Source organism: Glycine soja, chromosome 10, assembly GCF_004193775.1.
Source record: "Glycine soja cultivar W05 chromosome 10, ASM419377v2, whole genome shotgun sequence".
Classification (NCBI taxonomy): Eukaryota; Viridiplantae; Streptophyta; class Magnoliopsida; order Fabales; family Fabaceae; genus Glycine; species Glycine soja.
The window spans coordinates 21,038,136-21,060,844 of record NC_041011.1 but is presented as its reverse complement, the minus strand read 5'-3'; the positions used below and the strand labels follow the sequence as shown (position 1 = coordinate 21,060,844).

General features: G+C 36.4%; 2 protein-coding genes across 5 annotated transcripts; both read right to left on the bottom strand.

Annotated features, from left to right (window-relative positions):
• Positions 1-610: 610 nt before the first annotated feature.
• LOC114371890 (uncharacterized protein SYNPCC7002_A1590) lies at positions 611-22,672 on the bottom strand. Of its 4 annotated transcripts, none has more exons than XR_003658082.1 (7): positions 22,368-22,672; positions 21,505-21,695; positions 21,365-21,410; positions 20,490-20,572; positions 20,283-20,399; positions 4,010-4,334; positions 611-2,028 (listed from the first exon to the last, which is right to left on the bottom strand). XR_003658082.1 is itself a non-coding variant. In XM_028329198.1 (6 exons), the coding sequence occupies exons 1-6, from the start codon at positions 22,552-22,554 to the stop codon at positions 1,957-1,959; spliced, it is 699 nt and encodes a 232-aa protein (XP_028184999.1). In that variant the 5' UTR covers positions 22,555-22,672; the 3' UTR covers positions 611-1,956. The 4 variants fall into 4 exon arrangements, 2 of the variants coding, with proteins under 2 accessions (XP_028184999.1, XP_028185000.1); XR_003658081.1 differs by lacking the exon at positions 4,010-4,334 and having other exon boundaries at positions 611-1,336; positions 1,435-2,031; XM_028329198.1 differs by lacking the exon at positions 4,010-4,334 and having other exon boundaries at positions 611-2,031.
• On the bottom strand, positions 14,302-15,885 carry LOC114371889. The gene is made up of 3 exons (XM_028329197.1): positions 15,328-15,885; positions 15,119-15,237; positions 14,302-15,006 (listed from the first exon to the last, which is right to left on the bottom strand). Exons 1-3 carry the CDS (start codon positions 15,854-15,856, stop codon positions 14,461-14,463), a joined length of 1,194 nt encoding a protein of 397 aa, XP_028184998.1. The 5' UTR covers positions 15,857-15,885; the 3' UTR covers positions 14,302-14,460.
• Positions 22,673-22,709: the final 37 nt, after the last annotated feature.

The following is a 22,709-nucleotide window of genomic DNA, read 5'->3' as shown; positions in this document are numbered from 1 at the left end:
CAAAATGTCCTTCATACGGATCAGGTAGTCTGTATAACTCATACGAATCAAGTGATCCGTATAATTGACACTCTAACCAACTAAGCTCATAGGTCAATTATGTTATAAAATAAATAATGTTGTTATATATAATAATAAAATTTTTAATGTATATTTAATGCGCATGTAAATTTAAATAATAAATTATGACAATTAATTTTAATATAACTCATATGAATTATATAATCCGTATATTTTTTATAAATAAAAAACATTTACTATTTCAAAAATTAATTTATTAATAAATTAAAAAAAACATACAAATTAGTTAATCATATAAGTTATATCAAATTAATTGTCACAAAAATTATTATTTAAATTTACATGCGCATTAAATATACATTAGAAATTTTACTATTATATATAACATTATTTATTTTATAACATAATTTGACTATTAGTTTAGTTGGTTAAAGCGTCGTATTAATAATGTAAAACTCAGACGTTCGACTCTTGTAGTGTAATACTTTTAAACTTAAAAATGTATGAAAAAAAAGGTAAGATTATGTATAATTTGACAAAAGCTAAGGAAAATTTGTCGTAATTTGCTCAAACACAAATAAACAAACCCTTTAAGTACTCAAATACAAAATTCTTCAATAATTCAAATTCCTTTTAATTCTAACATTGAGATTACATTACCTATACATAGCCACATCACAGGAATATCGTAACATTAATTTCCTTAAAATTTCCACAAAATAATAATAATAATAAGGCAAAATTGCACTTTTGGTCCCCCAATTTATCTCCAATTTCGTATTTGATCTCCCTATAATTTAATTCACAAATTTGGTCCCCCAATTTTATAAATCCCTGTAAAATTGGTCCTGGAAGCCAGATTTGGATATTGACCGTTAATCTCAGACGTTGACTACCATGTGTGACTGTCACATGTCAATGTCACGTGTCAATGCCACGTGTCAACGTCTGAGTAATTCCCTGCAAAGGCTTCATTTTTTGTAGGTAAAATTGTATTTTTGGTCCCCTAATTTTACTCCAATTTTGATTTTGGTCCCCTTATAATTTAATTCGCACATTTGGTCCCTCAGTTTTATAAATTCCTTTATAAATTCAGCCAAATTTCATTACTGGAGAAGTTGTATTTCAAATTTCAAACAAAAATACCATTGTCATACATAGGTCACTTAAGCAATCGTATACACATAATACCGCATGGGGGAGCAAAAAAAGAAAAAAAAAATAGGAGGTTATTACAGAACCTGTTAAAGTAAGAGATCTGAAAATTTCAGACCCAGGTTGGGATTCATGCGCCACTTTCCCAAGTTGAACAACCCTGGAAGTGGGAGAGAGACAAAGAGTGATTTTTCTCTGAGTTCCAAGTGAGTGAAAAACTTGTGATGAAAAAGAAGTGCGAGATTTATCAAGACTTACCATGTCTCTAGCACCAGTGGCTAAACCATTCAAAAGACCAATTTTGCAGGAACAATTTATAAAGGGATTTATAAAACTAAGGGACTAAATGTGTGAATTAAACTATAGCAAGACCAAAATCGAAATTAGAATAAAACTGGAGAACCAAAAGTACAATTTTACCTACAAAAAATGAAGCATTTACAGGAAACAACTCAAACGTTGACACGTGACATTGACACGTGACAGTCACACATGACATTGACATGTGGCAGTCAACATCCAAATTGGACTTCCAGGACCAATTTTGCAGGGATTTATAAAACTGGGAAACCAAATTTGTGAATTAAATTATAGGGGGACCAAATCCGTAATTGGAGATAAAGTGGGAGACCAATTTTACAATTTTGCCTAATAATAATGTATATTCAGTTAACAAACCAAAAATTCATTAATGCACATACTACAAGCGATATTTCTAGAACCTATTAACTACACAACAATTTAAGGCCAGCGCAGTGGCAATTTCTATGAGGTATTATTTCAGATTTCACCTGTCTCAAGAGGTTGCCTTGAGGTATCTCCAGAGGCCCAAGCTCGATAATCTTTCTCAAGCTGCTTAAGACAAGTATATAACAAATAAATAAAATTCATAAATTGTTCAATATATAAAATCTGAATAAAATTTTATGTAGCAAGCAGTTCATTATTGAACCATAAACTATAGCTACTGCTACCTCTTTAACAAGCCAGTCTCATTTGAACCAACAGACCAAAATGAAATCAATAAAAAGTAATCCTTAAAAAGTTTCTTTCAATGTCGAAAACACAACTTGGTTATATATAACACTAACACCATAAATGATTAGTCTTAGAATGTGAGTTTGAACCTAACTCAACTACACAAGCTAATTTGTAGTGAGAGTTGTCCCCCACTTATATACTCTATTGTGATACTATCTCAGCCGATGAGAGACGAGTAATAAGAAAGTAAAATCGGACAATGAAAGAAATAAAATATGAAAATCTGGTCAAAATATCTCAACTTCAAATGCATATAGAAATAAATAAGAGGAAGGACAAAAAAAAGTTTAAGAATGAGGTATGGAATGTCATGCTTTTTGTAAGCAACTTTAGGTCTTGTTTCAATACAGCAGTAGACTACTTAGGAAAGAAAAAGAAGAATGTATGATATGATAGGTTGCTAATAGCACCATTTAAGAGACAATATGTGAAATACGAATTCAGTTTTGCGAAAGCAATGCCTATGACAGACAATCTATTTCTTAATTCTGTATTATTAAAATAAACAACCAGATTTTACGTGTTGTTATAACCAGGTGCACAACAGAGAACGGGGAGAAGATAAGTAGACAAAGAAACACAACAGAACAGAACAATAGGCTCATGTCCATCAGCCAAAATAGAGAAACACAAAATAATCAAAACACAAATACTAGTAGCCTCTCAAACCCTAATCCTAAAACAATCAAGCTAAATGTGCGAAAGATTTACAGCCCTCTGCAACCCATTGGATCAGTCCTTCCTTTCCAGCATACAATCCCAATGAAACATTCAAGTCAGGTCACCACAAATATTTTGGGTTGGTCACATGTTGGGCCAAACCTGAACCCAAACTTAAAATAGAAGTCAATTTGAAATGTGCTTCATACTAATACTATTAATTTAATGCCTCATAAGTTGTATCAATGTTAGTCACAAGTCCAGAAGCCCATCGCAATTTTACACAAATCTGCCAAGTGCAAACTGATAATTTCATCTATGAGAAGCTCAGCCTAGAAAGACATAAAGCAATATATGACGTTAAACAAATGACAACATTGAAAGCAAAGAAACACTCATCATCATTGAGCAAAAGAACCCTTAAGCCCGCATATAACATATTGGTAAAAACCAAGTCCCACATCAGCTAAAGGTAAGGTCAAGATATAGTATTTAAGTGAAGGGCAATCCTCACCCTACGAGTTAGTTTTTGGAGTTATGTTAGGCTTAAATCCACATTCTAATATGGTATCAGAGCCTAAAAAGTGCTAGGTGTGAGAGGTGTATTGAAAAAAACTTAAGTTTCACATCGGCTAAAGATAAGGACAATCCTCACCTTATGAGCTCTAAGTTTTGGGGCTGTTAGGTCCAACTCTAACATGGACACCAGGACATAGCTAAAGTCTAAAACATAGGACATGTCCTATATATATGATCAACATGACAAATTTAAATTGATAACTAAGATTTATATATCCATCTTAAAACAAATTGTTAAGCTTTATAATTTTTAATATGATAATAAGCCTCACAAAAAAGATACTAACAGGCATCATATTCCACAATGCAAAGAATATAAGAAAACAACTTGTTAAGTTCTTTAATAAAAGGTCTAAAAAAAATACTAAGAGAAACAATCATTGAAAAAAAATTACAACTTGCTAATGTCAATCTATCTAAGCCCTTCCCCTTCCTTTTTGGTCATCATTTGTAAAACACAACTTCTAACTCTGGTTTATCAAGAGAATAATTAACAACTTCAAGAATTTAATTCTCATCAAGTGATCGAAATTTATCTCCTGCAATGTCTTACATTTTAGTTTCCTCTCGATGGTATTGTAGAGAATTTCTTGAAAGGAGACTAAGATTGCTCAAGTAGCTTAAGGGCAACCTTTTGAAGTATTGGTGTATCAGCAGCATGAACTAGTCACCAAGATTTTTCATGCATTTGACCTCTATCCTTTAAAGAGTCAACATCATCAAAGTCTTCTCTTCCATTGAAAAAATTTACAAACTCGATATTCTCTTATCTCCTTACATCCGCATCAACAAAGAACCTTTTAAAACATTTCTTTCTTTCAAGTTTCATATCTTGATGTGGAGAAAGTCTGTGTGAATCTTCACTTAGGCATTTATGACTATAATATAAAAAAGATATGATCATAAATTAATATAACCTATAGAAATGTTTGAAAAAAAATAGACATTGAAAATTAATGAATTATGTTTAAGGATATAATGTATAACATTGGGTTTAAAAAATGAGCAAAACAATGAAGATGTGTGCTACTCTTAGTCTAACAGTCAATTAATATTGAGTACACTGCCTCATAAAAGGTTAATTCTTAACTTTCTACCTTTTTTTCATATTGATATATGGTTTTTCTCACTTTTTCCATCACTAAATCTCACATTTCATATACCAATTACCAAGTGAAGAGAAGTCACATTTGTTTTTCCAAGAACACCATAGATAGAAATAACAAAAGAAAGTATATAATCAACCTTATACCACCAAATATCCAACAATGTCTCTTCACAAATTTTTCCTTTCCAGTAACATCTTCCTTGTAAGAAGAACATTGCTTATTAATAACCATGGTTATCGAATCAAGATTGGAATAGTAAGTCGGAAGAGTTGTTTTACAAATCACGAATTGCATCCTTTTATGAACAGTAAGATACAAGATCAATAAAATACAAAGCATTTTAAAGTAAAAATAAGTGACTTATGCAAAAAAAGACAATAATATATCATGAAGCAAAATAATCCAAGATCAAAGTCATAAAGAAAAATAACATAAAGTAGTGGCTACAAAAAGTAAAAGTCGTCAACCCCTAAAAACAAATATGATGGCAAAATGCAAATTTGAAATTTTTATTTTCTACTTCCTACGTACACCCTAGTCTCATGCTTTCATTCAACAATAGAAAAAGGAAAGAAGAGATATGGCAAATAAGACAAAAGTGGTCCACAAAGCACAAACTGACAAAACAAAGGAAACTAATTAAATATTCAAAAGGAAAAAACTGCAGTGACAAACCAAAAAAAGTGACGCTACAGAGGGACCACAAGCTGCAGATCAAAAGCAATTAAATATTCAAAAGGAAAAAACTACAGTGTTGTGGATCACATTAGCCGGTTATTGTAGAAGGTGAAATAGAAGAAGCACTGTAGCTGCTTCGTTTTTGTTTGTGCAAATATAAAGAGAATTTGGGCACTTATAATTTGAAGAGGCGCTCATGTAGAACTAATTTTTGGTAGTCTCCCGCTCTTTCTAAAATAAAATTTGGAGGGAAACTCTACCCAAAAGGACGTTATCAGAAACTAGTCACGCAAACCCGACCCGATTGTCAAGTGTGACCCACAAACTTGAATCGTGAGAGGCAGTTCCAAAATCACGAATCTAGATTTGGATGTTGATTCAAGCTTCAAAACGATACATCAAGCGATTTGTATCATTGAGGCTCTATTTCGTCACGTATCGAGATACGACTCGTGCGATTCTTATGATACTAACTACCATGCTAATAACCATATGTTGGAGTCTTTTTCCAAATTTCTAAATCTCAAGCATTACTGGAAGCAAATCTTGTAGGAGCAAGAGAAAATAACTTCAATGAGTTGAATAAGTTGAACATTGATAATCTCATAGAGTGACCCATGATAAAGTTTTTAATATATGCGGTATCTTCTACAATTTTTGTGATTCAAGAACATTATTGGTAAACAACATTGTTTTTTCTGTACTCACAGCAGACTTCTTTCATGGTTGTCATAGAAAGTGGAGCGATGTTTCTAAAGGCATTAGATTTTTCTGACGAGGTAAAAGACAAGGATTTCATTGCTATCTATTGAATCTAACATAAGAAAACATATGTGCAGCTAAGAACACGGAAAAAAAAAAGTTTATCAAGAATGTTCTTAGATCACAAAAATTGCAGAAGCTGTCGGGTATATTAAAAACTTTATCCTGGATCACTCTGCGATTATAAATGGTCAATTTATTCCACTCACTGAAGTTGTTTTCTCTTGTTCCTACAAGATTTGCTTCCACCATAATAATGCTCAAGAAGTTTAGAAATTAGAAAAAAGGACTCCAACAAATGGTTATTAGTGAGCAATGGTCTTCTAACAAGGAGGAGGATGTTGGAAAGGCAAAATTTGTGAAAGAAATATTGTTGGATTTGGTGACACAATGTTGATTATAAACATTCTTTCACTACTGATGTTCTTAGAAAAACAGTTGTGGATGTGACTTTTCTTCACTTGGTATGAAAAAGTGAGAAAAACCATACATCAATATGAAAGAAAAGTATAAAGTGAAAAATCAACCTATTATGAGGTGGTGCACTCAAATTAATTGACTGTTAGATTAAGAGTAGCACACCTCTTCATTGTTTAGCTTATTCTTTAAATACAAGGTTATACATCATATCCTTAAACATAATTTATTAATTATTAATGTCTTTTTTATATTATAGTCATGAATGGCTTAGTGAAGATTCACATAGACTTTCCCCACATCAAGATATGGAACTTACTCTTGAAAGAAAGAAATGCTTTAAAATGTTCTTTGTTGATGTGAATGTAAGGAGTCAAGTGAATGTGGAGTTTGCAAATTTTTCCAATGAAAGATAAGGCTTTGATGATGTTGACTCTTTAAGGGATAGAGATCTAATGAGTGCAAAATCTTGGTGGCTAGTTCATGGTGCTCGTACACCAATACTTCAAAAGATTGCTCTTAAGCTACTTGGACAACCATGATCATCTTCAAGTTGTGAAAAAAATTGGAGCACATATTCTTTCATTCATTCTATAAAAAGAAATAAGGTGACACCTCATTGGACAAAGGATCTAGTATTTGTTTATAACAATCTTCGTCTCCTTTCAAGAAATTTCCTACAATACCATCAAGAGGAAACTAAAATGTAGGACATTGTAGGAGATGAATTTGGATCACTTGATGAGAATAAAATTCTTAAAATTGTTAATTTATTCTTGATGAACTAGAGTTAATGATGATGACCAAAAAGGAAGGGGAAGGACTTAAATAAATTAATATTAGCAAGTTATTATTTTGGATTTTTCTTTTCAATGATGATTTCTTTTAGTATATATATTTTTGTGTGAGATTCTTTATTAAAGAACTTAACAAGTTTTATTCTTAGATTCTTTGCATTGTGAAATATTATACCTCTTATTACCTTCTATGTGAAGCTTATTATCATATGAAAATTATAAAGCTTAACAACTTGTTTTAAGATGAATATAAAAATCTTAATTATTAATTTAAGTTTTTGTTATGTCGATCATATGTATGGAAGGGAATTCACTTACTCCAAGAGTAAGTTTAAGAAGTTACTCTCATTTTGAACCCCTTATTTTATTTTAAACCGATAGTTCAGATTAAATCCCTAAAGATCCACATGTGACCTCTCTTCCCAATTATCCACTAATGCTCTATCTTATTCTTGCCAGTTCTTCACCACCGAAAAGTAGATAGCATTAAGGGTGATGCCAAAATGAGAAAAGAAAAAGAGAAGTCCAATTGCTCGATGACACCTGTAAATTAGGTCCTTTGCACTTGACTCAAAACTACAAGTTATGGTTTGAATTGACAAGAAAATATGCCGGAGATGAATCTGATAGGAATAGTCGAACACAATGGAAGCTATTAATTTCATATCCAAAAAGTGAAAATAGTCATGAATCGACATTTGGGTTTTATAACAAGCAATTCATGTGTAGTTGAACGGAATCTATTGGGATTCTTACACAGAACCAAATAACACAATTAAAAATCGAATCGCCATTCCAATTAGAGCCGATATACATTAAGACGTCAAATCTGAAATGGATCTTCTAATGAGCAGACCGACCATCAACAGGGGAGGATCTAAGTAGGAGAAGGAATGACTATGAACTGCAACAATTCAGATTGTGGTTCTCTATTCGTGGTGTCTCGGACTGGATGGCAGTGGCGGAACAACTGACTGGGTGGAAGCATCTCAGACTGAGATGTGACGGCAACGCAATGAACATGGAGATGATGGCATTGAACAGAGTTACTGATCTGTTCGCGAGAGAGAAATAACACAACAAAAAGAATTGAGACAGAGAGCGAAGAAACACCTCGTAGATTTGAGAAGAAGTCACGTGTGGACCTTTAGAGATTAAATCTGAGCCATTGGCTTAAAATAAAAGGTTCAGATTGAGAGTAACTTTTTAAACTTACTCAGTACTTATAATTTTTTTGCATATATTGTTCACTCTATGTGGTCTAGTGGATCGCATATTTTATCATACACCTCTTTTTCTCTTTTCCCTTAACATGGTATCTACAACCTAACAAGAATTTATCCTCCTCACAGTTCACCACCGCCACTTGATTAAAAAAAAACTTGTAGACTGCATTTTCCTTTGGTTTCTGGACTTCTATAGTGGCATCTTTCTGGTAGCATTTTCACTTCTATTAGCCAGCTGATGGTCTTTTTCAACGCGGGACACCTAGATTTGGATCAGCCTCTCCCACTCAGCCTTCACCTGGTACCCTAAGGCCAAACTTTGGCACACATGCCCACACACACTATCTTTAGTCAAATCTACTCCATCATCATTGAGGCCTCAGTCGTGCTTGGAGCATCCTTTACAAGCACTGTCTATTGTACTGTGTTGCTCACCCAATTCTCCTATCGCCAAATCTTCCCCTAGATCTTGAACAGATGAACTGACATCTGTTGAGATCTCTCCCCTCCCTTGGAGCCTTTTTCGACAACTGTATGGTCATCTGCTCGGTTACCCAATATCAGCCATGATTAGATCTAGCAGCCCTGCTGGTTTTAAAGACATTTTCATGGTTGAGCCCCTTATTTTCACCAATGATGCTAGCTGCCCCTCTCTCCACTGACAAGTTGGACAGAAATGATATGATACTTGGGCTTTAGATACCAAAATGTGGCTTATGGGGCAGGGCTACATGGCCCACCTCCACCAAGGCTAACTTTTGTAATCTTGCCTCCAATTATAGTTATTATTTCTAATTAACAACTACATTTTTTTAATTCCATACTCTTGGGGTGCTAACCAGATCCCTATTAGTATTAATCACACGTAATGATCAAACCAAAAATAGTAAGGTCGGGCAAAGGTGGAATAGGCAATATAAAATACATAAAGCAAGAAGAGGCAAAAACTATACTGCAAAAGTTAAGTTGTAAAAGGATTCTCAAGGAATTCATGTTACAATCAGCAAATGAACAATGCTATTGATGCTATGTAGAAAGTTCAAACTGTATAAAGTTTTCCACAATCCATGAAAGAAGAATTTCTCTTTTTAATTTTCAAAGTTCATACCAAAGGATTTTCCATTTTTAGAATCACAATTATCAAACATGTTTGGTTTCACGTTTCAGATGTAATTTTCCACGTTTTGGATGAGAATATAATTTTCAGAAGCTAATAGTTAGAGCTTCCACACCCCAAACATGATTCTTCCATCCTCAACGAGTTTCCAAACACACCAAATATTGTTGACAGGGTGTCAAAAGGCGATAAAATCTCTATTTGATTTCTTGAAATATTTCTGTAAATAAGTTTGATTCTGTACTTATTTTGTTTCCCAGTTTACCTAGTAATTATTGTGTTTCCTTTTTTTAATTTAGCATATTTTAGGTAATTCATTATTATTATATTTTCTTTCCCTAATTTAGGATTTAGTTTCCATATTTTAGGAAATCACCTAATGTAATTCTCCTTTATAAAAAGGAGGAATCCCTGCACAGTTGATAATCAATAATATTCTGTATTTTCTACTTGGTATCCGCGCTCGATCTCTGTGCCACTCTGATTTGTAGCCATGGCTGACAGTTCCTCAGTCACCGGCGATGATCAAAATTCCCAACCTCCAAAACACGAGCAGAGGGTTATTTTTGGTGATTCTCATTCTGTTCAAATCACCTCTTTTCAACTTAATGGGTCAAACTATTTCCAATGGTCCCAATCTGTCCAGATGTATATCCGTGGAAGAGGAAAGCTTGGGATACCTCACTAGTAAGCGACCCAAGCCCGACACTACTGACCCACAACACACTGTGAGGGCTGCTGAAAACTCCATGGTGATGACGTGGTTGGTGAACTCCATGGAGGAAGACATCAGTAGTAATTATATGTGCTATTCCACAGCCAAAGAATTGTGGGATAGTGTCATGTCATAGAAATGTATTCAGATCTTGGGAATAAATCTCAGATTTATGAGCTCACCTTGCAAGCTAGAGAAATCCGGCGAGGTAACAATGTGACAAGATACTTCCACTCCTTAAAGCGAGTGTGGCAAGACCTTGATCTCTTCAACAATTACAACTGGATGTCAGCCGAGGATGCCAAACACTATCAGCAGACAGTGGAAGAAGGAAGAGCATTTCAGTTTCTTGCTGGTCTCAATGAGGAGCTAGATGAAGTTCGTGGTAGAATCATTGGGATGGCAACCTTGCCTTCACTAGGTGAAATTTTTGCAGAAGTTAGAAGAGAGGAAACTCGCAGGAGTGTGATGATGGGAAAGATGAAAGTGGATCCACCTCTTGAGACCAATGCTTTGGCTGTAGAAGCTACTGCTTGTAAGAGTTCAACCGATTAGAAGAGCTCCTCCAATCTCAGGTGTGACTATTGCAACAAACAGTATCCCACCCGAGAAATATGTCTGAAAAAATAGATCCTAAATCTGGTCCTATACATCTCATGAGGCAAAAAAAAAACCTCCTTGTGTAAGGAACAAGTTGATGAACTCATAAGGTTGTTAAAATCTAGTATTCCTAGTGGTTCTATGGCATAAACAGGTAATTTTAGTACCTCCAATTCTCTTAACTGCACCTCAAATATGTGTGCACCATGGATCATTGATTCAGGTGCTTCTGATCACATGACCAGCCTTTCTTCTTTATTTAAAACTTATTCTCCTTGTTCTGGAAATAAAAAGATTAGAATTGTAGATGGTAGTTTTTCAGCAATTGCAGGAGAAGGGAGTATTACATTATCTAAACACATTGACTTAAAAAATGTGCTACATGTACCAAAATTATCCTATAACCTTCTCTCTGTTAGTAAAATTTGCAAGGATTCCAATCGTAATGTGAAGTTTTTTGACACTCATTGTATTTTTCAGGACCAGACTTCGGGGAAGATGATTGGCGGTGCTAAAATGATGGATGGTCTCTACTATTTCGAGGATGCTTTCAAGAATAAAGTAGCTCAAGGTCTTAGTGGTATTAGTTCTACCTCTGTAAGGGACCAAATAATGCTTTGGCATAGTAGACTAGGACATCCTAGCTTTCAATATCTTAATCTAAACTAGAGTGTTTGGTTCTATTATTTTTATGCATACACCATCCATATCTCGATCTAAACTAGACCTAACAGCAGAAAAATGTATTTTCATTGGTTATTCTCCCACCCAAAAGGGTTATAGATGTTTCAATCCTATCACAAAAAAACTTCATGTTAGCATGGATGTTACCTTCTTGGAACATCAACATTAGTTTCAAAATAATTCACTTCGGGGGAAGAACATAAATGAAGTCAATTTCTTGCATGAACCATTACTCACTCCTATTTTACACAATGAGGATACAACTTTAATTGATCAAATAAATGTGGAAACAGATCCTGAAATTGATAAGGGAAACCCTGTTCCAGACTTAGGAGGAGCCCAAACAGGGAAAGAAATACCACAGTCAAAAAAGGAGTTTCATGTTTATGCTCGAAAGTATCATAAAAAGACCAGAAATCAGTTCATCATTTCTGCATCAAGCCAACCAGAAATCCCAAAAGACGGCCCAGCAGAAATACCTCAAGAACTTCCAGGAAACACCGAAATTCCCACTTCTAATACTGATTTGCCCATAAAACCAGCCAAACCCAGCACAAACCATCCCATTTCCAAATATGTTTCCTACCAAAACCTTTCACAAAATCACCAAGCCTTCACCTGTAAAATCACAAATTTGTTTGTGCCTAGAAACATTGAGGAAGCACTAGATGATCCCAATTGGAAATTAGCAATCTTAGAGGAGCTGGATGCACTTAAGAAGAATGGTGCTTGGGAGAATGTAAGCCTGCCCCATGATAAAAAAGCAAGTAGGGTGTAAGTGGGTTTTTACCATTAAGTGCAACACGGATGGAAGTGCAGCAAGGTACAAGGCTAGGTTGGTAGCAAAGGGATTTACCCAAACATATGGAGTAGATTATCAGCAGACTTTTGCTCCGGTTGCTAAACTTAACTCTATACGGATTCTTCTTTTTTTTTATCAGCAAAATTAATTGTATTATAAATGAAATAGAGTACCAGAGGTACTAATTTACAAGGGATATTACAGCATTACATCTAGTCCACAAGTAGTCAATGAAGAGCTACTTATGTGGTGTACTCTATTGTTGTTCTATTTGTACTACCCTCTACAAAAACAAAAAACCATGTCTGATATTGCTTGACCACTGATTAAAATGGGTTGTGAAATCCTTCTCGAAATGTCTAAGCCAAGTCCAAATTAAGAAAATAGCATCTTCGAACAGTCGGTTAGCATCAAATTCTGTTTCAGAGCTTCCAAATAGACCATGTTACCGCCAGCCACCAATACCTCCACCTCTTGGCCCTTATTCCTTCAATCTGGATAGAAATATGCTGAAGAAAATGCTGTTTAGGGCTGAATGGGAAGAGACCTTTAATATTCATCCATGACATCGATTCCCACCAGATTGGTTGGATTTTTATGCAATGGATAAATAAGTGAGATGCGTCCTCCTCAACACTTCTACAAAAAGGACATAACATATCCTGGATCTGCATTTGTCTCCTGTGAATTCTTCTTTGTCGGCAATCTGTCCCTGAATAGTCTCCATGCAAATACTGCAATTTTGCTAGGGATCTTTGTCTTCCATAATTCCTCACACCATTCCTCCTGCTGGTCTCCTGCAATGTCCTCCCATATCAGATTATAAGCACTGCGTGTAGAGTAATTGCCTGACGGATCACCTGACCACTCCCAAACATCAGTTCCCTGTTGTTGTATACCCTTCCCTCCTACCTCCCTTAGGAAATTGATAGCTGAATCAATTTCATTATCGAACAACGGTCTTCTCCATAAGAAATTCCACTCCCACCCCATATCCTTGTGAGATCCCATCTGTCTGATAGTGTGATTCTGCTGTGATGATATCAGATACAGTCTAGGATATCTTTCAGCTAGTGTGTCCTCTTGGTGAAACCACTTGTCTTCCCAAAACTTGATCTTATCCCCACCTCCAACCTTCCATCTCATGTTATTTTGAATGATCACTCCCTGGTGTGAGTGATTAAAAGCTTGTTTTAGATCCCTTCACCATACAGATTGGTGTCCTGCCCTCCCTGGTTCGTCAAGATTCCTCCATCCACCATATTTGGATTCCAATACTCTGGTCCATAACTCCCCTTTTTCTTGCATTAGGTGCCACTTCCATTTACCAAGCAATGCAAGGTTAAATGTGTCAATATCCTTAATGCCCAAACCTCCCTTCTCTTTTGATAAGCATACTGACTCCCATTTAATCCAGGCAATCTTGTTATGGTCTGGTCCACCTCCCCACAAGAATCTACGCTGCAACCTCAGTAACTTGTCCACCACTGATTTTGGAACCCTGAAAAAAGATAAAAAATAAATTGGAATTGATGTAAGCACGGCCTGTATTAGTGTCACTTATGTGTCTTTGTTTTCACTTTGCCAATTTCCTCTCACATTTGTGGATAATGGTATCCCACATCTTTCGTCGCCTCGGATTGGCCCCTATAGGTATGCCTAGATACACAAAAGGAAGAGTCAACAAACTACAATTCAAGTACTTAGCCGCGTCTTGCTTCCACTGGTCAGATACCCCAAATGCTCCGAAACAACTCTATTCCTTGCTGCCAATCTCAATTGGCCTTTACATCAATTGGATTTCAAACAATGTTGTTAATGGCGGATGGCGGTTCATGGTGGAAAGTCAAAAATCCGCCATAAAAATATGGCGGATGGCGTAGCGGAAAATGACGGATGTCATGGCGGACAAAAAAAAAATACATATATATAAACTCATTGAAATTGAAAAAAACAAAGGATTGCATTCAAATAAACTAAAAAAGTTTCATGAGTTCATATAATAATCAAGTACCAATACCAAATAAACTCATTAAAGAGTTCAAAATAAGAAAATGATAAAAACATAATGCAAAGTGCAAAGTGAAGGTTGAGGCTCTAATCATCTTCTCCAATCCCAACATAATCATCTTCATTGTTATCACATGGTAATGGAGCATCTCCCTCTCCCTCTTCCCCATCAGACGCCTTAAAATTGACCATGATTTCTTCTTCTTCAAATTCAACATCAATATTCTCCTCAAAATCTAGATCCTCATCATTTTCTTGGACTGCTTTTTGCTTCCTTGATGAAGATCCAACAACCATTGCCTGTTTTTTAGAAGTTTGGGCAGCAGCAACACTTGTTTTTTGCTTTTTCCGCCTAGTATACTTCCTACACTCTCCAACCCCCGAAGCCTGATACACAGTTGCCAAATTTAGAGCATCATCATCTTCAAATACCAAATCATTTCCAGCATCATTATCATCATCTTGATCCATCTCTCCCACGAGCCATTCATTGTACACATCAATATCATTAAGAGAAATTGGATCAATTTCATCTCTTGCATTATATCTTTGCTTCAATTGTTGGTTGTATTTGACAAACACCAAATCATGGAGCCTCTTGTGCTCAAGCCTATTTCTTTTTTTGGAATGAATCTACAACATAACAAATAAATGTTGATTTCAATCTCAAATATACTCCAAATAAAACTTGATCATCAAAATTAAATAAAATTAAAAAGTATAGTTAGAGTTTTGTCACAATTACTTGCCCAAACACACTCCAATTTCTTTCACATCCTGAAGCACTGCAAGTCAAACTCAAAATTTTAATAGCTAGCTTCTGCAAATTTGGAGTTTGTGACCCAAACATTCGCCACCAATATGCTGCAATACAAATTACCAGCCAAGAGCATAACTTAGAATTCTGAATTATAACACTAATACATAAAAAAAAAAGTATGATAAGTTTCTTACTAGGAGAATGGGTTTTCTTTTGAGCCATTGCAAAGTCGGAACCAAAGTGGTCAGCACCAATCTTGTAAAGATGCAACTCGGTTAGAATTTTCTGTTGCACATCAAATTGTGGAATTAACTTCTTAATGCACTCAAACAAACCATTGGTGACCTCAAAATCAAACTCCAAGTCAGTGTTGTTATAAAAGAACTCTGGATTTAAGAAGTGGGCAGCTGCATGCAGTGGCCTATGAAGCTGACAATTCCATCTTTTATCAATGATTGCAAACACATCTTTGTACTTGCTTTCATTGTTGTTGAAAGACTTGATAATTGTTTCTTTTGCCTTGTCCATTGCTTCATAAATATAGCCTATGACTGGTTTCCTTTCACCATCCACAAGACGAAGCACTTTCACAAGTGGAGCCATGACTTTAAGAGTGTAAACCACAGTATTCCAAAAAGAAGGCATGAGCACAACCTTTGCAGCTTCTTTTCCCTTAGGCTCCTTAGATAGCTTGTTCAAGGTCCATTCATTAGAAGTAAACATCTTTCTAATATTGGCTTTCTCTTTGTGAAGCCTTTCCAAGGTTAGATAAGAAGTGGTAAATCTAGTAATAGCATGTCTCACCAATTCCCTCTTGTTTGTAAAATTTCTCAACAAACTTAAGGTACTAGAATGGGCATAGATAAACCCAACTAGATTAATTCCTTCTAATTGTCTTCCTTATCAAGGGAAGCTTCCCAATATCTTCAAGCATCAAATCAATACAATGAGCTGCACAAGGAGTCCAATAAATATGTTTCCTTTTCTCCTCCAACAACTTACCCGCTAAAACATAGTTGCTCCCATTATCGGTTACAACTTGAACAACATTCTCTTCTCCAACTTCCTCCACAATGGCATCAAGCAACTCAAAAAGCTTTTCACCTGTCTTTACAAAATCAGAGCCATCAACAGACTTCAAAAACATCGTACCAGCTTGAGAGTTAATCAAAAAATTAATGATGCATCTTTGTTTCCGATCAGTCCATGCATCGGACATAATAGTACAACCATACTTGACCCATTGCTCCCTATGGCCTTTCATCAAATTTTCAGTATATTCAACTTCCTTCTTCAAGAGTGGAACTCTGATGTCATGATAGCTAGGAATGGGCAAATGTGGCCCATATTGACCAATGGCTGCAACCATATTCTCAAAGCTTTTCAATTTAATGAGGTTGAATGACAAGCCTGCTTGGTACCAAAAGCGAGCAATATGTTGATGCACCTTCAATACTTCATTCTTATCCATTGACTCTCTTATGTTCATTTGCCACAACATCTCCATTTTTCTCCGATTGATTGCATTTTTTGGATTCTTACAAAATTTGTCCATTGGTCCTTTTTTAGTCCCACACTTTGTCTTTGCACTTGCAGCAACATTACAAGAGTCCGCAAACTCATCTTCTTCACTTCCATCACATCCAATTGGTTCACCAAATTCAAAATCTCTTATATTTGTCATATTACCACTACCAGAAGTACTGTAAGTGGTCCCACTTTTTTTGGTAGCCATATATTCCTTCAACTCTTCGACTACATTTGGTGGAGTTTTCTTGCAAGCTGCAACGTTACCAGACTTCCCAACCAGGTGTTGTTTGGCTCTTGTTATTCCTCCCTTTGTGATTTTTCCACAGAAATTACAAACAATGGTGTTTGTATCTCCTTCCACTAGTGAATGGCAATATTTTCAGCCTGGGTCTGCCTTATTTTTCCTCGTTGCACTTGCAATAGCAGCATCGGATGATGGTTCAGTCATTTAAAAGAGGACTGAACAGAAAAAAAAAATTGTGGTGTCAAATAGAAAAATAAAAAAAATGGGACTGTTAAAAGTAAAAAGGAGTGTCAAATAGCAAAAGGAAAAAAAAGCTAGAACAGAAAAAAAGGGTGTCAAACAGCAAAAACAAAATTAAAAAAAATGAAAGTTGGCCCGCACCACTTTGCCCGCGATGTTGACCTTCGTGTGGTTGCTTGTTGCCACCGTTCGTGCCGGTGCGTCACCGCCGTTCGTGCCGGAGCTCGTCGCCGCCGTAGGTAGTCGTTGTTGGCTGTGTTCTGCGTGCAGGGGGTGTCGCAGCTGCGGCTGGGTGCGGGGGGGGGGGACGCGGCTGGGTGCAGGGGAGGGTCGCGGTTGGGTGCGCTTTTAGTTGGAAGGCTGCGTTCTAATTCACAGCTGCATGGGAGGGGAGGGCTTGCTTTTGAATGAATTACTGGGTAGGGTCAGCCCAACTTCTACCGCGGACAAAAAGCAAAATAAATCCGCCATTTCCGCCATAACCACCACGACCGCCATGGCTATCCACGCCACTGCTATTCGGTGGCGTGTTTTCAAAAATCCGCCACGAAAATCCGCCATGGCGCCGCCATTTAACAACACTGATATCAAAAATGTTTTTTTTGATTGAGGAACTTGAGGAAGAAGTGTTTATGAGTCTTCCCCCTGGATTTGAGGAAGAGCTTGGAAGAAATAAGGTGTGTAGATTAAAGAAGTCACTATATCGGCTGAAGCAATCTCCAAGAGGGCTGAACAATTAAAAAAAAAAAAACAGAACCAAAAATTAAAGAAGAGTGTCAAACAGAAACAAAAAAAACAAAACCAAAATTAAAAAAGAGTCAACCAGGGTCTGTCTTATATCGTGTCACCTTCCGGTCGCCGCCGTGTTGTCGTCCGTTGCTCACGTGCATGGTATGTGGTGCTCACGTGGTGCGTGTTGTCGTCGTCGACTTCGAGTGACACCGTGAGAGAACTCGTGCTGGTGCGTGCTGCTCATCTCATTTTGATTCCAAACCCGGGTTTAGGGTTGGGCTGGGTCAGCCCAAGACAGCCCAATTTGTCATTTTGGGAAAATTTTCAAAAAAAAAAACGTTTCTTCCACCGTAACCGCCATTCCACCACCACTGTTAAACCTATGGTGGCCGCCATTTGAAACCCGCAACACCACCGCTATTTGGTGGCGTTTTATCAAAAATCCGCCATACCATACCGCCATGGTGCCACCATAACCGCCATTTGACAACACTATTCTGGTCACATCATTAAACTAACAAATGATATTGGAACTTTTGGATTTGAAATTTCATCATTGAACTAGCAAATTCATTAAACCTTCACCATTGTTTGTTTTCAGTGAACCAAAGCTGACAGCAGCTGCCCAGGTAGTATAATTGGCAAATCCCGTTAATTTTTCACATGGGATAAGTGGGGCGTTGGTAAACATTGTCGTGGCGGGATCTGAATAAGCCATAAGAAACCAGTCAAACAAACAGCGATAATACAGCAACCAAATGGGGCCAAAGAATGCCCAAACGGAACCAAACAGGTCCAAACAACAACCAAACGGGTTCGCCAAAGGATAAAGGGCACGACGGAGAGGTCGCTGGAGAGTGGGTCACCGGAAAACAGCATCACACACCAGAAAGGAGGGTGCGTGAATCTCACGAGACAGAGAAGAAGCATGCGTGGGAGCACATGTGGCAGCATATGGTTTTTTTTTTTTTTCTTGAAATGCAAAGATAATTTATATTAATAAAAATTACCAGAGGTACTACAAGATATAAAGATATATAGGGAAGGGATCCTGTAAGAGCAGGAACAAAAACAAACAATAAACAATAAGCCCCCACCCTGCCCTACAAAGAAAACATTAATTAAAGACTAGAGGCATGCATATGGTGGCATGCTGATGGGGGTTATGGTCACCGGAGAAGGGCGACGATGGTCAGAGGTCGCTCGCTAGAAAAAGGGGTGACAGTGTTGCTGCCAATTGGTGGCAGAGAGGGTGGGCAGCACTGCTCACCGTGAAGCCAAAGGGATTGAAGGAAAAACCCTAATCTACTGGTACCATATAGGAGTGTTTACAAAAGTTGTGTGTTGTTATCATACACACTGATTTATTTATAATCATAGGTAAAAGATAATTAAGGAAACAGAAAAGAGATCCCTACATAAGATATACCTAATTTCCCTTTTTACATTCAATCATATCAAATCAAATATTAAACGGAAGTAATTTAGCTCTGTAAAAAAATGGTACTTTAGCATTGTGCTATTTTTAAAATTGTTTTATATTTTGTTAACTTTTACTACATATAATATATGTACAGTAGATGAATGCCTAACAATCCAATTCCAAATGAGTTCCAATCCCAAAAAGTGAACCAAATAAGTAAACTCCCCATTCCCCTGACCTTGAAAAGTCTCATACCACGTACCCCCCTGTTTACCACAAACCATGTAAAACTGTTTTGGAATGGTTTTGCAGAAATAATTTTTTTTTCTCCAATCTCACTAATTCTTTGAACACCTTTCCTTCTTGATATACTCCTTCAAAGGTCCAAAGCTCCCTCACAGGTACAGTCTACTATTTGGACTGCATTGCTTCTTAATAGAGTTAATTCTAGCAACTCGTTGCATGTTGATAGCCTGCATAAGATTCTTTCTTTCCCAGATGTATATTATGTGTTATTTCCTCACAATCAGCTCCATACTTGTTCTTTAAACAGCTCAGCTACTGTTTCTTTATGGAAATTCCTATTCAGAAATTCTGGTGAATGATGGATGTATCATCCCTAGGTCCCTAGATCAGTTTATGATGATTAGTTTTAATGGCTTTGATTAAGAGGCAACAATTCTTCACGAATGGCATTTGGTTGGATCTTAAGTATCATATTTTTAAGGAGGCTTCTGTGACACAACATTTGATTTGGGATACAAAATTAGGCATTTCAAGTTTGGAGTCTAACTGTCAAGGGCTGGGCAGCTTTGTTCAATTGGTTTGTTTTATGGTTTTTTCCTTATGTTTAAAGAGGGCTCTTTGTCCTCCCATTTCCTAGTAATTTTTTTATTCAAATAAATTTCTTCTTTTATCCAAAAAGGACAAACATATCATAAAAATCAAATTTGCATATAATATTGTAAGCTTTAACAAACCTGTGACACAAAACGGGGAAGCATAATCCTGAGTATTTGTTCAAGGACTTGAGTCCCAGCTGATTCAATTGCTTGCTTTGGTATTGCTTGGAAAGGAAAAGGTATTTCAATGCTTACCTGGATTCCACATGGCAATCCAATGGCACCTTTAACTGGAATCCCACAAATATAGAATCATAAGAAAATGAAATAGAAATAGAGTACTACCTCAATTATAGTGTCTGATGTGAGTTGCTGCATCAATGACTTGTTAGCGTTGCTATCACATGATATCCGGTTGACCATTAGAGCTGCATTACCATATTGAAGTATTGAAAAGGCATTCCTGAAAGTAGCATAAACCAAACAGCATGACACCCTACATGTTTTCATTTTCCTTTTCTCAAGAGACTGACGAGTACAAGAAAATTGCCTCGGCTTCTGCAGTAAATATAGAAGTATACAAATAGTTTCATAATCATCACATTTACTGCTTTCAATGAATAGCCATAAGCTACAATAAACAGCAGTACTGAGCAGAATAAGCATTGATCCGCTTCCATACCAGTTTAGCAATTCAAACTGTAGTTCCATTTTTTGCTTTGTTTGGCAAATAATTTGACATGAACAACAGTTTCCAAGAAATTGTGTATAACACAGCTCATATAAACAAGTTAAACCTGGCATTCTCCTATATCCTCCCACAATCTCCTCCTATTACTTCATGAAGAAAGCATTGAGTATAAAAGTTAATGATTTTAATATTTTGAAAACATATAATCCATTCAATACTTTCTTCGTTTAGTAAGTATGAAGATGTTGTACAAGGATTCAGCATCATTTATTCTCAACGCACTTGCAAAAGGAAAATTAAAAAAAAAAAAAATCACTTTCTATCAGACATCATTTATCAGTTTTAAATTGTGCTCCACAATAACAAGTGAAGCTTGCAATATTGCAATTTTAAGGTCTCCACAACCCCTTTGCAACTGCAATTGAAGCAGCATCTGCCGCATTTTCCCACAATTCTCTTAATCAAAAGGCAACAACAACAACCACAACTTAAAACTATGCACATTCAATACGCGTCAAACAAAACTCACCATCAAACTTGTCATTCTGTGCAGCAACCATTGCCGAGCCCTCGAGCTGTCCCCAAAAGCCAGACAAAGAAATCTAAACAATTAAACAAACGTGTACACTAAAAACCAAATTTAGAAACACAAGTACACGAGTTTGACACCTTGCAAGACAAGAGCTTGATGCAACATCCATCAGGTTGCTCTTCCACTTTCACCAACAACACAGGACAAACCTCAAGGTTGAAGAACTTGAACCTATAAACATAACACCTAAACGTGTTTTCGTTTACCCGCTCAATCCTCTCCGCGTCCAACACCGAATACTGACTCGCCGGTAACCGCATGTACTCAACTGCACACACATCATAAAACAACAAAATTACCAGTTTTTTAAAATCAAGTAAAAATGTTTAAAATCAGAAAAGCTTTAATTACTCATGTAGTTCCTATATGTACAATCTTCACGTTTAAGTCCTTCCACCTAAAAACTAATCCGTTTTAGTCCTTATACATACACACCCCCTTTAATCTGTTTTAGTCCATGCCATCCAAAAATGCAGAGACCAAGACAGATTAAGGGTTTGTTTGGATAAACCTCTCTACAAGTACTTTTAGGAGAAGAAAATAAAATTAAAATAAAAATAAATGAACTTCTCTATAAGCTAAAATTAACTTATGGATAAGCAAATTTATAGAAAAAGTTCTCTCATATTAGCTTCTCTAAAAGTTGTTTTTTAACTTAGCACAAACTAATTTTAGCATGCGGAGAAGCTTATTTCATTTTTCCTTTTTTGTTTTCTTCTCCTAGAAATCTTATGGAGATTTTCATCCAAATAGACCCAAAAAGGGGGATGTGTAGGACTAAACGAGTTAAAAGTGTATGTGCAACTGCAAGGACTAACAATTAGTTTTTGGATGTAGGAACTAAAACGTAAACATTGTACAAGCAACTGAATCAATTAATTAAAAGAAAAAGGAAAGCATTAATTAATTAAATAAATAATTAATATCGCTCTAACATTACTTAGGGGGCGTTGCAGTTGCCGAACCGAAAGGGACTCCTTGCGGCGAGCGACGAACCGAGCCTTCTGGCTCGGAGTGGCCGAAGCACGAAGCGAGAGGCGCTGGGATTTGAGAGCGCATTGGGTGTGCGGAAAGGAAATGGGAATGGAACGAAGCAGAGAAAAAGAATAAGAAGAAGAAGAAGCCATCCACCAAACTGTTGAGTCCAGATGAATAGATAGCTCTGGTATGGGACAGTGTAAGAGTTGGAAAAAGAGAAAGAAAGACGGTGGTCACTAAACGGGAGCCAAGAATGCGCGCACGTGACAACTCTTTGCTAAATTTTAGGATGTGTTTGATTTAA